This window comes from Equus quagga, chromosome 16 (genome assembly GCF_021613505.1).
Source record: "Equus quagga isolate Etosha38 chromosome 16, UCLA_HA_Equagga_1.0, whole genome shotgun sequence".
Lineage (NCBI taxonomy): Eukaryota > Metazoa > Chordata > Mammalia > Perissodactyla > Equidae > Equus > Equus quagga.
The window spans coordinates 9,737,037-9,751,956 of record NC_060282.1 but is presented as its reverse complement, the minus strand read 5'-3'; the positions used below and the strand labels follow the sequence as shown (position 1 = coordinate 9,751,956).

The window sequence follows — 14,920 nt, the reverse complement described above, 5'->3', positions numbered from 1 at the left end:
TAGCACCCCCTGCTCCGGCTCAGGGCCCCTCACCTTTTGCCTGGCCAGGCTCCTGTGCTGCAGGAGGTACCCCTGAGACCCACTCCAGTCCCTGATGGGAGTCCAGGAGCTGGGAGGGGTGCTTCCAAGGAGGGAGAGATGCTTGGCTTCCTGCTCTCTTCTCAATCCCGGAGCCACATCCACAGCTGACTCCAGGGTACAGCGAGCCACCCGGGAAAGACCTAAGTCTGGTTTCTTCTTGGTGGTGGGACCCTGTGCTAGATACCTATGGCTCCCGGGGGCTCCAGGACCCTGCAGAGTTCCCGGTATTTTAGTAATATTGTAAATGAAAGTAACACGGTTTAAAAATTTCAGGAGCCTTCAAAAAATAAAACTCAGCAGGCTGCGAGCACGCGCTCCTGCCACCCGCCCACGTGCCTCCCATGACTACAGTCCCTTAGAACATTTTAGCCCTTTCTTCTGCTGGTTATCACCATACAACATGGGTCTTCTGTTATACCTTGATTGGCTTAAAATATCAATTGTGGGTAATCCACTAATGATCCTGTAAGACAGCTGATGACTTAGCTCCTCCATCCCAGCTGACATCTCCCCATCTTCCAATATCATTGTCCTATTTTTAGTTATATGATTACCACTATTTACAATATTATGACTATGTAAATATTGTTCGGGGCAGCCTGAGATAAGAGTACTTGTCTGAATCTCTTTTCTTGTGAAGCCATTTGTTTTCCTGGGGTTATTACTTGCCTTTGTTTTTTCTTTATTCTTGATCTTTATAATAGTCTCCTATGGGGGGGCTGTTGTTGTTTGTCGTTTGTTTGCTCTTCAAGTGCTCCACCATGTTCTTTTTTGTTCCCAGAGACCTCCATTCTGGGACTTTCTGGTCTCCTGCTCATATCTGGATGGGCATTCACTTACCTTGAGTCATCTAAGCATTTATCCAAGATACACAACCCAGCATGACCAAGAGTGGGAACTAGGCATCATGACACAGCAGGCTAACTTCTGAAAAGTTACATGAACCCTCATAAACCCAAGTGCCCCTTTCTTCCCTTAGTGTTGAATCAAGCTTTCTCCATAGTTATCACACCCTAGAGACCCCATTACACACTCACACACAGCAAGCTCTCATCCTCAGCTAGCCCATATATTTCCCGAAGTGGGCTGCTGGTGAGGGTTACGCCCATAATTCCAAGTCAGACAGTCCTATCTGAGCCTCACGGTGAATTTACGAGCATTTTCTGCTCTTTTGTCATTGGTTCATACTTCAGCTCTCATACCAAGTCATCGGTCTTCAGCTTTCCAAGTAGCTACGTTGATTCTCCCATCCAGCACTTTTTTCCCCTTTACTCAGACTCATTATCGGCCCCACAAAATAGTGTGTTCAAAAAGAACCTGCAGCATCACCTGAACAGAGTCATCTGACGCATAGTTTAAGAAGGTTATTCCTGAGCCCCACCCCGACTTACTGATTCCAATTCTCTGGAAGCGGACATGGGAATCTACACCTTAACCAAACCTCCCAGGGGATTCTCACGGATGCTCCCGTTTGAGACTGACGGCTCCTATCCACCGGCAGGCACATCCTTTCTCCCCACATCCAGGTGAGCCAGCCTGGCTGAGCCTTCCTGCACTAGAACCACCTCCAGGCATATGAGATGGTCTCACCACCTCTATTCTCATTTATAGCTGTTCTTCAAGGTCATTACCAAGGTAATTCAGTTTGCTGCGATTATACTAATCTCTAGAGCTGTATTGACATCTTACCACGTGCCAGGCACCACACCTTTACAGGCATTCTCTCATGGACCAGAGGTTGCACAGGCCCAGAACTGCCTCTCCTGCCTGCCTTCCCCACCAGGGGCCTGAAGACCACCCTCTAAACCACCCCTACCCCCATCTCTGTATCTCATGTCCTTCTGTCACTCATCAGAGCATCTTAATTCCCCCTCATCACGAGTCTCTGTGTATTTCCTTTCCTTTTATCTGGAAAGAAAACTCCAGTCTGCAGAAGACTTTAATAAGTATTACCCTTGCCGAGGGTTCCCTGGTCATATAGGTTTACAGATATTGGAACAAAGCTAAACAATGTCACAGAACTTCTCAGAGGTTCTAAATGTTCACGTCCATTCCAAATTCCAAAAGGGGAGCTATCATTAGACTTTTCTTTTCAAACTTATTTGCCCAGTGAACACTTTGTCCGGGTAGATTTTTACCCACCCACGCATCCCCCCACACATACACACACATACACTCACACAGACACACACATCTCATGCATACATGGGTTCACACACACACACACACACACACGTAACTCGCTAGGGTCCTACTGAACATCTTCCTAGAAATGATGCCATCGTGTCTGAGCTTGTGAGACCCTAATGCAAGAAGGGAGAGTCCAGGGTCTGAAGGCTAGAGAGAGCAAGGCACCTCAGGACCAGAAGGGAAGGAGAAAGAAGAGTTCCCTTAAGTAAACACTCTTTCAGCAGATGGTCAACTCAACCAATGGTCGATCACCAGGACGGGCTGAATCTGCCTGGAGATGTGCGAGTAATCAGGCCAGGACAAGGGAATAAAAATGAGCAATTGCACCACTAGCTCATATAACTCAAAAAAGAGAATGCTGGGGACTCAGGCAAACCAGTGCACACAAGGTTTGGCTTCCAGGGATCACCTCTACTGGGCCCCGGCCACTGTGACCAGGCAGAAAAGTGAACTTGGTCTTGTCTAGTCTGCTCTGTTTTCAAGAGAATCCAAAAATCCAGATTTACATATGATTTGTAAATGTTGGCAACCGGTTCAAAAATTTTTTTAAAAACACTCTGTGGGCCAAACTAAACAGATCTGTGGGCAGAGAGTGACCTCTGAATTGGCCTGTTTGGCTATTTCGGTTGTACAAACACCACTCTGCATTTAATGCAGCTGGGTGGGGCCTGAGGGCAGTGTGGTTTGCCGGAAGCATCATGAAACTTACAGGCAGACAGACTTGGCTTTTGAATCCTGGCTCTGCCACTTACTGGCTACGTGACCTTGGGCGCGTCACTTAAGGAACTTGATCCAACCAACCTCGTGTGGTTGTTGAGATTAAACAAAGGGACACATTAGAGCCTCTGATGTGATCGGCAGCTCGAGGTCATTGTTTTCTTCGCTTTGTTTGAACTTTCCCTCAAAGACGTCATCTTAGCCTTGTCCACGGTCATCCCCAGAGTCGCGAGCAGGTCTGGTTGCAGGCTAAGACTCCCCAGCGGGAACAGTGAGGAAGCAGAAAACCCACACATGGTCTCTGGAGCTAGATGACCTAAGCCTGAATCTCAGCACCATGACTAACTAGTATGATGACACTAGGCAAGCAACTTGAGTATCAGTTTCCTCATCAAAGAAAATGCAACAAATAACGCCTACCTCTTTGATGGCTGGGATGTCCAGTGCCTGATACATGTGAAGAGCCCAATAAAAATGAGGGCTCACCCCACCTCACATCCATCCATCCACGCATCCATTCACACAGTGAACACAGGTGAGTGATAATACAACAATGGGGTGACAAGGCATGACCCACTGTCCTGCTCCCATGCAGCTGACAGTCCATCAGGGGTGTGGGGGATGAGGGGAGTGAGGGTCCAGATGGCAGAGCAAGGTGACTTGAATTCCTGGAAATCCTTCAATGAGAAGAAAGCTCACCAGGTCATGCTTGGACTTGCAGGTCTGAGATTAGATAGGAGATGGTAAAGGAAACTCAGTCAGCTTCACCTTCTTGTTAGCAGCTGGTCCTTCCACTGGTTAGAAAGAAAGTGAATGAGGAGGGGGTACTGGAGTCCGCTGATGAGCCCACACACAGCCATCATACATATCATACACCCCATTAAACATCTCATACAGCCATGACACATATCACACATCCCCGGCCCACCCACGCCCCAATCAAAGCTCCCAGGAGACTGAGAGCCACTTCCAGATGCAGTGGTTTCCAATCTTGGCTGCCAATTGGATTCCTCTGGGGAGCTCTGAAAACTACCCAGGCCAAAAAAGTAAAAACACAGAGGCCCAGGTCCACCCCCATATTCCGGGATACAGTTTGGGCATCAGCATTGTAAAAAACTCCCCAGCGGATGTGGTCGTGCAGCTGGTGGTGAGAACCACCGTGTTCGGGCTCCCAGCACTGCCCTCTCCATCCAGAGTTCCCACACCCAGAGGCAGGGATGGGAGCTTCGGCACACTCCCTTCTCCCCCTCTGCCAACACGCGCATGCACACAAGCACGCACAGCTTCCTGGAGCAAGAGGGTAGGTGTGGTCCGGTGACTCGAGGAAAGCAAAGATGAGTGATTCACCCAACGCCTCCTCTGCTTGGTTTTGTTTCCCTGTTTCCCCTCCCTGACTGGTGTCTGGTGGAAGGAAATGGGCTGGGGAGTCAGCTCCCTTGGGTTTGAGGCGCAGCTCTATCTTCACCAGCTGGGTGACCTTGAGCTGATGAATCACTTGACCCGCCTGAGCTTTCCTGTCTGCCAAATGAAGAAAATAAAGCTCTCCTGGTGTAATGACTGCGGGACGGAACGAGGGAACGTGTCAGATGGTGCCCGGCAGGAGATCAGAGGGTCAGGAAGTGTGAGTGCCTTTCCTTTGTCGGCTTCTTCCCTGCACCCTCACCCGCCTCCCAGGAAAACCGGCAGTACATGAACATTCCCACAGGCGAGTTGCTGCTGCCACTGCGCCACCAGCTCCAACACCCGGGGCGCACGACTTAACCTTGCCGAGACTCGGTTTTGCCGTAGGTGACAACGAAGGTGATGATGTGGTAGCGTTTCCACCCAGGCTGAAATCAGCAGAGCAAGAAAGCCTGACACAGAACAGGTCATGTGACCAAGAACAGAGACCGTACTTGAGAAACCTTCGCTTCTGTTAGACACTGGGATTGTTATTATTTAATAACCACCTCCAGGCAAATACAGGAGATAGGCGGCCACTCTTGGCGGACTGTGGATTCCAAACTAGCCTCCTGGGGTGGGCACCTTGCTGCCCCAGCTTTCTGCCTGCACTTCCAGACACTGTCCTCATGGCTGGTGGGGGCACTGGCCAGGGCCCGGCAGCCCCAGATCGCTCCTGGAACTCCAGAGCTTCATGACCGACTCCACCTGCTCCTCCCAGGAGAACACCTCCCTCCTCCCAGGGTTCAGGTCACAGAACTGGAAGTCATTCCCCACTCCTCTCCCTCTCATCCTCGCATCCCATCCATCAGCAAGTCCCGGCAGCTCTTCCTTCCAAATAGATCCAGAACCTGAGCTCCTCTCCTCATGGTTCTCGGTCCCTTCCTGGTCCAGGCACCACGGCCTCCCTCCTGGATTACCGGGGTGGCCTCCTGACGCTATCCTCATTGCCTCCAGTCTATTCTCAACTCAGCACCACCAGCATTCCGTGAAGAATCATTCCTATCATTGATTCAACAGTTCCTTATGGAGCGCCTACCGTGTGCCAGGCACAGTTCTAGGCTCTAACCTCTTTGCATCCTCCTCTGAGCCTACAAGGAAGCCCCCTCTCACCTCATCCCCTGCCCACTCCCCGGCCCTCTCTCACATCCCAGGCCTCTAAAGACCTGCTCCCCTCTCAGGTCTTTACACCCACAGACCCCTCCCTGCCTGGAAGGCTCCTCCCCTCCTCCCCATCTTTGCTGAAGCACCATCACCTCAGTGAGGCCGCCTCTGCCCCCTGATTTCAATCTGCATCTGCCCTCCCCCCGCCCCCTCCCCACTCCCCGTCCCGCTTCACTTTTCTCCCTGGCCCTGTCCCCATCGACATCCTAGACAATCTGTCTTCCCTCCGTCACCCCCACGGGAGTGTGAGATCTGGGAGAATGTGGCTCTTGTCTGTTTTGTTCACCCCTGAATCTCCAAAGCCTACAACACCCCCCCACACACACAAATATGCCTGAATGAGCGGAATCTGCGTTTCCAAGTGTTCCGATTGGTTTTACAAACCATGACCCTACAGGCAAATATCTGTCAGTAGGAGCCCTTGTGTCCCCCTTGTGCTGGGGATGGGACAGGACGCTAGCCGCCGGGGACCGTCTCCTGGCCGCGTGTATCCCCTCACTCTGGCAAGGGGTGTTCCTCAGTGGGTGGCAGCTGAAGCCATACAGGAACTCTGCACTCCCTCCGCTCAAAAGCCACCCAGCTCCCCATGGCTGCCTGGGCCCCGTCCTTTCGCCCCGCACCAGCCCCACGGTGGGAGGGATTCCCAGGGTCTGGGCGCTGGTGGGGCAGTGGGAGGGCCCCCAGGACTGGGTCCGGTGCCCACCGGGCCTGACCCTGCCACCTGTGTCCGCAGAGGTGGTCGGCGTGGGCTGCGTCCTGGACGGGGTGCGCTACAACAACGGCCAGTCCTTCCAGCCCAGCTGCAAGTACAACTGCACGTGCGTGGATGGCGCAGTGGGCTGCACGCCGCTGTGCCTGCGCGCGCGCCCCCCTCGCCTCTGGTGCCACCGCCCCCGGCGCGTGAGCGTGCCCGGCCGCTGCTGCGAGCAGTGGGTGTGCGACGACGACGCCGCCACGAGGCCGCGTAAGACGGCGCCGCGCCACACGGGTGCCTTCGGTGGGTGCAGGGCGCGGGGCGCGGGGCGCGGGGCGCGGGGCGGGGGACGCCAGTTCCTGGGGGCAGAGGCAGACCTCCCTGGAGCTCTGACTGCGTGTGATTGACACAAGCCCCTGAGTCCCCTTCCCCAGACCACCAGGCACCAGCAGCCCTGTGACCTTGGGAAGGTCACATCCCCTCTGGACCCTATTTCTCCATGGGTAAAATAGAAACACTTCCCTCTGTCCCGCCTGCCCTATGGGATCCTGGGAGCATAAAATGAGGAAGTGCTTTGTAAAGAACAAAGCCAGACACGTGCGATTCATGTTATCCTACTTAAGAGACTAGGTGGGGGTGTGAGGCGGAGGAGGAGAGGCGTGAACAGCAGGCGCAAGGGCGGGAGAGGAGTAGACGGCCTCCCCCTCACTATGGAGGATGGGTGGACAGGTGAGGCTTCAGCCGGGTAAGCCTGGCCAGAGGAAGCTCTGGAAAGGAAAACAGCCTGTTTGTTTCAGCTCTGCTCACTGGAGCCTAGCCCAGTGCCAGACTTAGAAGGTACCAAATCAGTGCTTGTCATAGGGATGGATGGATGGATGGATGGATGGATGGATGGACGGACAGATGGAGGAACAGACAGGTAGATGGATGGATGGGCTAATGAGGGTCTGAAGTAGGGCAGTGGGAATAGATGTCACAAGGAAGAGACAGATGCGAGAGGCATTGCTCGAGAAAACTGAAGGTCTGGGAGTCAATCCAAGGCATCGAGTGAGGGAGAGAGAGAGAGTAGAGGATGACCCCCAGGGTACATCACTGCCTAGGACAGAATATGAGAGAGTGCATTTGGGGTGAAGCAGATCTGTGCTGTTTGAGACAGGTGGAGTTTGAGGCAGGGCGCCCTGCCCTGGGCTCACCCAGAGGAGGGTCCCATGGGGGCAGCATTGGAGGAGGGAGACGGGGCAGAGACAGAGAGCTCTGGAACTCACCTGGAGCTGCTGGCGGGGTGGGATGGCCCAGAGATGATGGACGGAGGCAGACAGAGGGGGCCTGGGGCGGAGGTCTGGGGGGCTGACGGTGAGGAGTGGACAGAAGAAGAGGAGGCCGAGGCGGAGACAGGAAAGTCATGGATGTAAGAGGAAAACCAGGAGCGTCTGACGACGCAAAAGACGGCAGATGAGAACATTTCTAGAAGGAAAGCGTCTCCCAGGCAAGTGGACATGAAGGAATGAAGAAATGGCGATAGGGTTTGAGAGTTAAGCGGACTGGTAATTTTTTAAAAATTCTAAGTGCGTGAGATTGCCGAGGGAGACTGGAGAGCAGCGTTTCTCAACCTTGGTCCTGACACCGTTTTGGACCAGATAATTCTTTGTGGTGGGGACTGCCCTGTGCATTGTGGAATGTTTAGCAGCATCCTCGGCCTCTGCCTCCTAGATACCCATAGCACTAACCCCCCAAGTAGTAAGAACCAAAAATACCTCCGGATGTTGCCAGTTGTGCCCTGGAGGACAACATCACCCCAGTGGAGAACACGAGTGTACCCCTGGAGACACCACTGTTTAAGGGAGGAAAAGACGCTGAGAAAGGCAAATCCAAGAGGCAGGACAGAAACAGGAGAAAGAGGGTTTGCAGAAGCCAAGAGAGTGTTTCAGAGAAGAACAAACTGGAAAGCAGGAAAGAAGAGGGGAGAACAGGACCTGCCCAGACAATAGAGACCTGCCTCCTGGCTGCATGGCTGGGTGTGACTAGACCAGGAAGGAGGGCGTCCCCCCCACGCCTCACTTCAGGCATGCACCACCTCTGTGTGGGTGCCCCACAGGGGCTGAGCCAGCCCCATGAGCAAGCAGGCCCGTGTCGATGGAGCAGGTGGCAGGGAAAGCTCTGTCGCTAGCAGGCCCAGAGTGGCAGTCCCACCATGAACCCCCTTGGCAGAGCCACACAAGGGTCACAGGGGGATGGGCAGCAGCTGTCTGCCCATTGTGTGTGGCCCAGTGACCCCGTTCTGACCGAGTAGCCACAGAGCCTCTGCCTGCCTGCTGGGTGACCCAGAAACCAAAGCCCTTTCATCCTCCTAGCAAATCCCTTCCCACTGCTTCCCTCCCTCCAGGCCCACAGCCCAGCCCAGCCCCTTCTCTCCTCTTTTTTATCCATCTGCCAAACCTCCCCTCCTCTCACCCATTCACTCCCACGTTCGTCCATCCATGTTCCCTGCACACCTGTTAGCTCAGCTCGGAGGGGCTGGGAGCCAGCACAAGCCTTCCTTTCTCCTGCTCTCATTAGATGTCTTTTCTTTCCTGTTTTCCCCTCTCTTCTATTCCCCCGCTTCTTTTATGACTTTTCTCTCCCCTCCCTATTCTCTGTCTCTGCCCCTCTCCCTTTCTCCCCGCCACCCCGCCTTCCTCTCTGTCTCCCTCCCCTCTCTTCTCTGCTGTCCATCTGTCTGTCCACTCCTCCCTCTCTGCCTCTTCCTTTCCCTCTGGCTTTTGGTGGTAGCCCCCATGCGTCAGGGCAGGGCTGGCTTCCTCTCTGGGTCTTTCTCTTGTATATCTGGTTCCATCTTTCTGTGCGGTCTCCCCTTTGTCTTGCTGGCTCTTTACCTGCCTCCATCTGTAGCTCACGCCCTATCCCGCTTGTCAGAGAGTTCCTGAGCACTCCCCGTGTGTTCTGGATGCTGGGATGCAGGCATTCACAGAACCATCCAAGAGCTGGTGTTTAGTTGGCCGACACTCAGGTACCCACGCAAGTTCCCCCTCATTGAGGGCTTACGGAGGGCAGGGCCAGCTTGAGTGCTTTCATACCTGTGAACCCATCTTTTCCGCCCACAGCCCTGGGAGGAAGATGCTGTGATGCTGTTGCAAGTGGGGAGCCCGAGGCACAGAGGCGGAAGGGACCTTATTGGGAGTAGCCCAGCTACTAGGGGGCCTTGCTCACAGATGAACCAGGCAATTTGACTCTGAAGCCTGTGTGTCCCCTTAACCACTGTGCCCTCAGCATCACCCAGATAAAACATTAGGGACTACGGTGTAGGCACTCCCCTTTGACCCTCCCTGAATAGACTTCATCTCTTCAGAGTCAGGAACAGCGTCTTCTAACCTTTCATTCCCAGCGCCTTGTAGATACCTGCTGTATACTCAGTTGATATCCACACCCTTTTCTTCTCATACCAGCCCCACAAGGCAGATGTTATTGTCCTGACTAGAGACTGAGGCCCAGAGTGAGTTCTCTAGGATCCCACAGCTTGTAGGTGGGCGAGCAGGATTTGAACTCAGTCCACATGTCTCTAAAGATGGTCTTCCCTCCAGAGAAGTAGAAGGAGCTCAGAACAAGTCCTCCTCTGCCAGCTGGTTAGAAAGTCAACTTGTCCTCCTGTGGACACTTCTCCCCTCCCTGAGTTGCAGGGACCCCACCCCTAAGTGTGTCAGTGGTGGAACTGGGGGCTGACAGAGGCTGGAGACTCACAGGGACTCTGGTGCCCATCCGCAGCGGCCGCGGCCGAGGGAGAGCCATGGCACAGGAACTGCATAGCCTTCACGAGCCCCTGGAGCCCCTGTTCCACCACCTGCGGCCTGGGGGTCTCCACTCGGATCTCCAACGTCAATGCCCGGTGCTGGCCTGAGCAGGAAAGCCGCCTCTGCAACCTGCGGCCGTGTGACGTGCACCTCCATCCGCTCATCAAGGTGAGTCTCCCTTCGCGGGGGGAGGGTGGGGGGCAGTCACCTGGGACCTAACAGACAAGCCTGGCTTGGAGCCTGGCTCCTGACCTTCTTCATGGGGGCCGTTGGTAGAAGGGAAATAATTAAGCCCACCTCGTAACAGTTATGGGATCAAGTATATCATGGGGCTGGTGTTGGTGAATTTCACTCAACGGAAATGACGGTGGTGACCATACTATGAAAGTCAAGGTCACTCTGGAGAGAACCCAGGGACCCTCAGAGGTGCTCTCTTGTGATGATTCTCAGGGACCCTTGCCGACTGCCATTTTCCCTCTGCTCTGGGGCCAGCCCACACCCACGAGCGTGCTGGTGTGACAGCCACATGGCATGATAGGGGAGCCCTGGACAGCTGGACTCACATGCCCGTTTGCTGCTGACGTCCGTGGCGGTGGCCAGTTTCCTTGCCTCTCTGAGCCCCAGACCCCTCATTGGCAAAATGTTGGAGTTGATCCCAGATATCCCTTCCAGCTTTGATAGTCTAAGATATTTAAAGGGTCAAGGAGGTAGTGGGCCACTGAGACCCGATCCTCAGAGTTAGAGATGGAGCTGATTTGCCTAAATCAAGGCCTACTCGCCTGTGCCTCAGGACTGGTCATTTTCTTCCGCATCACGCAAAAGAAATAAAAGCTCAGCCCTGAGGCCATTTTTGGAGTGCTAATGGCTTCTTGGGGATGCTGAGGAGAGGGTTGCCCAGTAGACAAGACAGCCCGGCTTCCCAGAATCCTCCTTAGACATCAGACGTTGCTCCTTGTCCTCTGTGCTCTACTCCGGTCATCTCTGTGTCCGTCAGCTGGGTCCTCCGCTGTCTCCTTCTCCTGCTGTCTCTTCTTCTCCTCTCTGATTATTTTCCCTGCCATCCTAGCCTTTGTATTCTTGGTGCGCAGGAGCCATCTCTTAACAGAAAACATGAGAGGAAAAGTTACCGGCAGCAGGGAAACTAGAAGCACAGGTCCTGGGCTGCGTGAATTCACGGTGCATTCCAGGTGGAGGTGGGTTTGCCACAAAGCTAGTTCCAGCCCCTGCTGTCGGCTCACGATTCCCATCCAATTGTGTTTCCACCATTCTGTGCCCTAAGAGGGCTGCTTAGATTGTATAAGCTCCAGGCCCCACGTAGCCTGGGTCTGCTCTGTCCCCAGTTCTGGCACAGTGCTGGTACGTAGCTGACCCCGAGAACCAGGAGTCTGATGAGTTTTGTAAGTGCCCCCTGTGTGCCAGGCACAGAATTAGACTTAGAGACACAGAAAGAGCCCCACAGCCCTCTCGAGCGGCCCACAGCCCAGTGGAGAGTCAGGGCTACCTTTAAATAACGCCAATCCGGTTGACTAAGTTGCACAATAGGGGCAGGTGTGGAGGCTGTGGGAGGCTGAGGAGGAGGAGGAGTCAGGGTAAAGTGCGTCCCCAATCATAGGGTCCCTTGATGGTTCTGCCACTAACTACTGAAGGAGCTACAGAGGCATCCTGTGTTGGTGAAACTGTGACAAAGGACTGGGCGTTGGCAAGGCAGAAATGCAGGAAAGAAGGAAATTGCAGGCTGGAGGTAGCACCCAAGCGAGGCAGTCCCCTTCTGTGGTCCTCAGTTTACCCCTGCGTGGCGTGGCTGGGTCTCGCTGTATTTGGGGAGGTCCCTCCTAGCGTGATGATGCTGCGAATCTGAAAGTAAGCTGGAGGGCCCCCGCATGGTGCATGAAAAGAGAGGAATTGAGGGCTCAGACGGAGGAAGCTGCTTGTTCATCCTCTGAGCATCCCAACTAAAACCTCCTTTCCTGCAGGAAGGGAAGAAGTGTTTGGCCGTGTACCAGCCGGAGGCGCCCGTGAACTTCACCCTCGCCGGCTGCGTCAGCACACGCTCCTACCGGCCCAAGTACTGTGGAGTCTGCTCGGACAACCGGTGTTGCATCCCCTACAAGTCCAAGACCATCGATGTCTCCTTCCAGTGTCCGGATGGGCCTGGCTTCTCCCGCCAGGTCCTGTGGATCAACGCTTGCTTCTGCAACCTGAGCTGTAGGAATCCCAATGATATCTTTGCGGACTTGGAATCCTACCCTGACTTCTCAGAAATTGCCAATTAGGCAAGCACAAAACATGGGCCCTGGGGCCTGGCCCAATGCTTGCAAAGCAGCCAGCCCTTTGAGGCCCACGGGTGAGCCTTCTTTTGTCCCCTTCCCTCTCATTTCTAACTACTCTGATCCAGACCCTTGGCGCCTGTCCTGTCTCTGACCACCCCAATGACCCATTATGGTGCTGCTCGAGCCCAGGCCGTGGGTCCCTTCCTTGCCAGCATTCTCCACCCATGCCAAAGAAAGTGCCTGTCACCAGCTGTTCGGGACAATACCCAAGCTTGACCCAGCCTGTCCAAGCCACTGGAAGTCCTGCTGGATCTTGCACGAGTCCCAAAGAACAGAATCAGCTAGACATTTGGTGTCACTCATTCTCTCTTTAGATGCCAAACCACAAGACTCTTTGGGTCCATCAGAAGCGTAGACGGGGTTTAGGGATTTAGGACCATGGAACAGTGTATTGTTGGGGCCCTGCCAGGTGGCACTCTTAACAGACGGCCTGACCACAGTACATCATGTATCTCTGATTCCAAAGATTCATGCATCCAAAGGTCACCAAACGTGTGCCAAGTAGGCGAATGACGGTTTGGTTTTGTTTTTTAGTGGAAAATTGTATCCGTTAATCTGGGCATTGTCGAGGTTAAGTCTCTCTTTGCCTCTGCCCTGTGGAAAGTGCGAATTGAGTGCATCCCAGTCAGAGATGCGATTTGATAAACTTTATTCTTGTTTCTGGGGAAAGTCCCCAGTTGCTACTCCGGGGTCAGAGCAAGGCCAGCCAATTTGCAGAAGGAGCAATGGACCTACCAGCGAATCTGCTGCTGACAGACAGGGAGTTGGGCAGTTGGCCGGGCTCTTCCTTGCATCCAGATCCTCTGCCTGCCTGGGGGTTCATGGGACTTGATGGAGCCCCTAGGACGGCCTCTCTGACCCGTGAAAGTGGTGTCCTGGGATATTCCCCTGCTCTTAAGCAGCCTTGGGGGATGCAGCAGAAGCCCAGACCGGCCCCACCCGAAATGACCAAGACAGCTCCAGGCTGGGCGTGGGACAAACAAAGAAGCGGGTCCACTCTGCATGAGCCTGAGGTCGCAAGGGTGAATGAGCCCAGGTCACGTCTCTTTCTGCCACAGTGACCCATTTCACAGACTTTGGCTCTCCTGACCCAAATAACCCAGTTCTGGTGTGAAGACAGAGGTTTACCAGTTGTCTAGGAATATACTTAACAGGGATTAAAAGCCAAAAGGGGTTGAAGCTAAAAGGGAGAGAAGGTTGTTCCTAATGGAAATGAGGCTATTATTTATTTTGTTAGTAAAGTATAAATATTTACTGTTATAATTCTTTTATTTAGTACCTCCTATGTGCCGGACATTGTTCTTAGTGCTTTCCATACACTAGCTCATGGAGACTTTGCTTCATGTTGAAAGGTCCCCGTTATTGTTTCTGTTCTTACAAATGTGAAATGGAAGCTCAGAGAGGTCAAGAAGTGGCCAGAGTCACCCAGCTGGTAAGCGGGGAGTCAGGATTCAAATCCAGGTTGGACTGACTTTATAACCCATTATTTTTTCCTTACTTTTAGAGCTTCCAAATGTGTCAAAGCAGAAAAACATGTCAGAATAGGGGACTTTTTGCTCTCTCTCTTCACTCTTATTACTGTCTCTCTAATTCCTTTCCCAAGAGAAAAAGAGCATCTGACTTTCAGATAATTTAAGTGCCTGAGCATCCAAAGAATATGGGATGGACAAAAATCCATGAATACCCTATAGATTGTCCCTTCCTTCAAGTCAGAACCAGCTCGAGCCAGCCCTGATGGTCTAGCGGTTAAAGTTCGGTCCGCTCCCCTTGAGCGGCCTGGGTTTGGTTCCCGGGTGTGGAACCACACCACTCATCTTTCAGTAGCCATGCTGTGACAGTGGGTCACAAAGAAGAACTAGAAGGACTTACAACTATACACAACTATGTAGTGGGGCTTTGGGGAGGAAAAAAGGAGCAAGACTGGCAATAGATGTTAAATTAGGGCAAATCTTCCCCTACAAGGAAAAAAAAGTCAAACCAGCTCTCCTCACATATTTAAAAGATGCTTTTGTTTACCCAATGCTGCATATTAAATGATGCAGTAATTCATGAGGGAATCCTGTGTGGTGTGCAGAGGGATTCCTAAACAGGAAGAAAGCATTGGGAGTTGGAAGCATTGGGAGTGTCCCCCTTACTGTGAACTCCTGATGCCTAGCCCAGTGCAAAGCATACAGTAGTGCTCAGTATGTATTTGATGAATAAAAGAAATTTTGTATGTGTTCCTACTTTTATTCAATAGCTCTCTTCTTCCAAAGGTACGTGACAGTCTAATTTTTACCAGCCAAATTTTATTTGAAGTGCCGTAGGAAAAGAGACACTTCACATTTAAAGAAACGTATATTTTTTATTGGAAAAAAAAAAGAATTTTTGTGTGAAGAGAATTTACCCCACGAGTAATCCTTTCTAGAAGTCTGTGTGGATTGTGTTGGATTTTCTTGGAGTGAAATCACCTGCCATCTTCAGATTACAATGACCAGATGACAGCTAACCCCTTTTGAAATTCAGCAGCAACCCGAGAG

At 52.8% G+C, this 14,920-nt stretch overlaps 1 protein-coding gene across 2 annotated transcripts in view; it reads left to right on the top strand.

The window, feature by feature from the left end:
• The window catches only part of CCN4 (cellular communication network factor 4), a 34,497-nt gene extending 20,249 nt beyond the window's left edge, over positions 1-14,248 (top strand). Inside the window, exons 3-5 of one of the 2 annotated variants that reach the window (XM_046642452.1) lie at positions 6,326-6,556; positions 10,046-10,239; positions 12,045-14,248. In XM_046642452.1, coding sequence (XP_046498408.1) covers positions 6,326-6,556; positions 10,046-10,239; positions 12,045-12,344 — 725 coding nt within the window. In that variant the 3' untranslated portion in view covers positions 12,345-14,248. Of the gene's footprint in view, positions 1-6,325; positions 6,590-10,045; positions 10,240-12,044 lie in introns of both variants that reach the window. The other variant, XM_046642451.1, reaches the window with a different exon arrangement.
• The last annotated feature ends 672 nt before the right edge of the window (positions 14,249-14,920 follow it).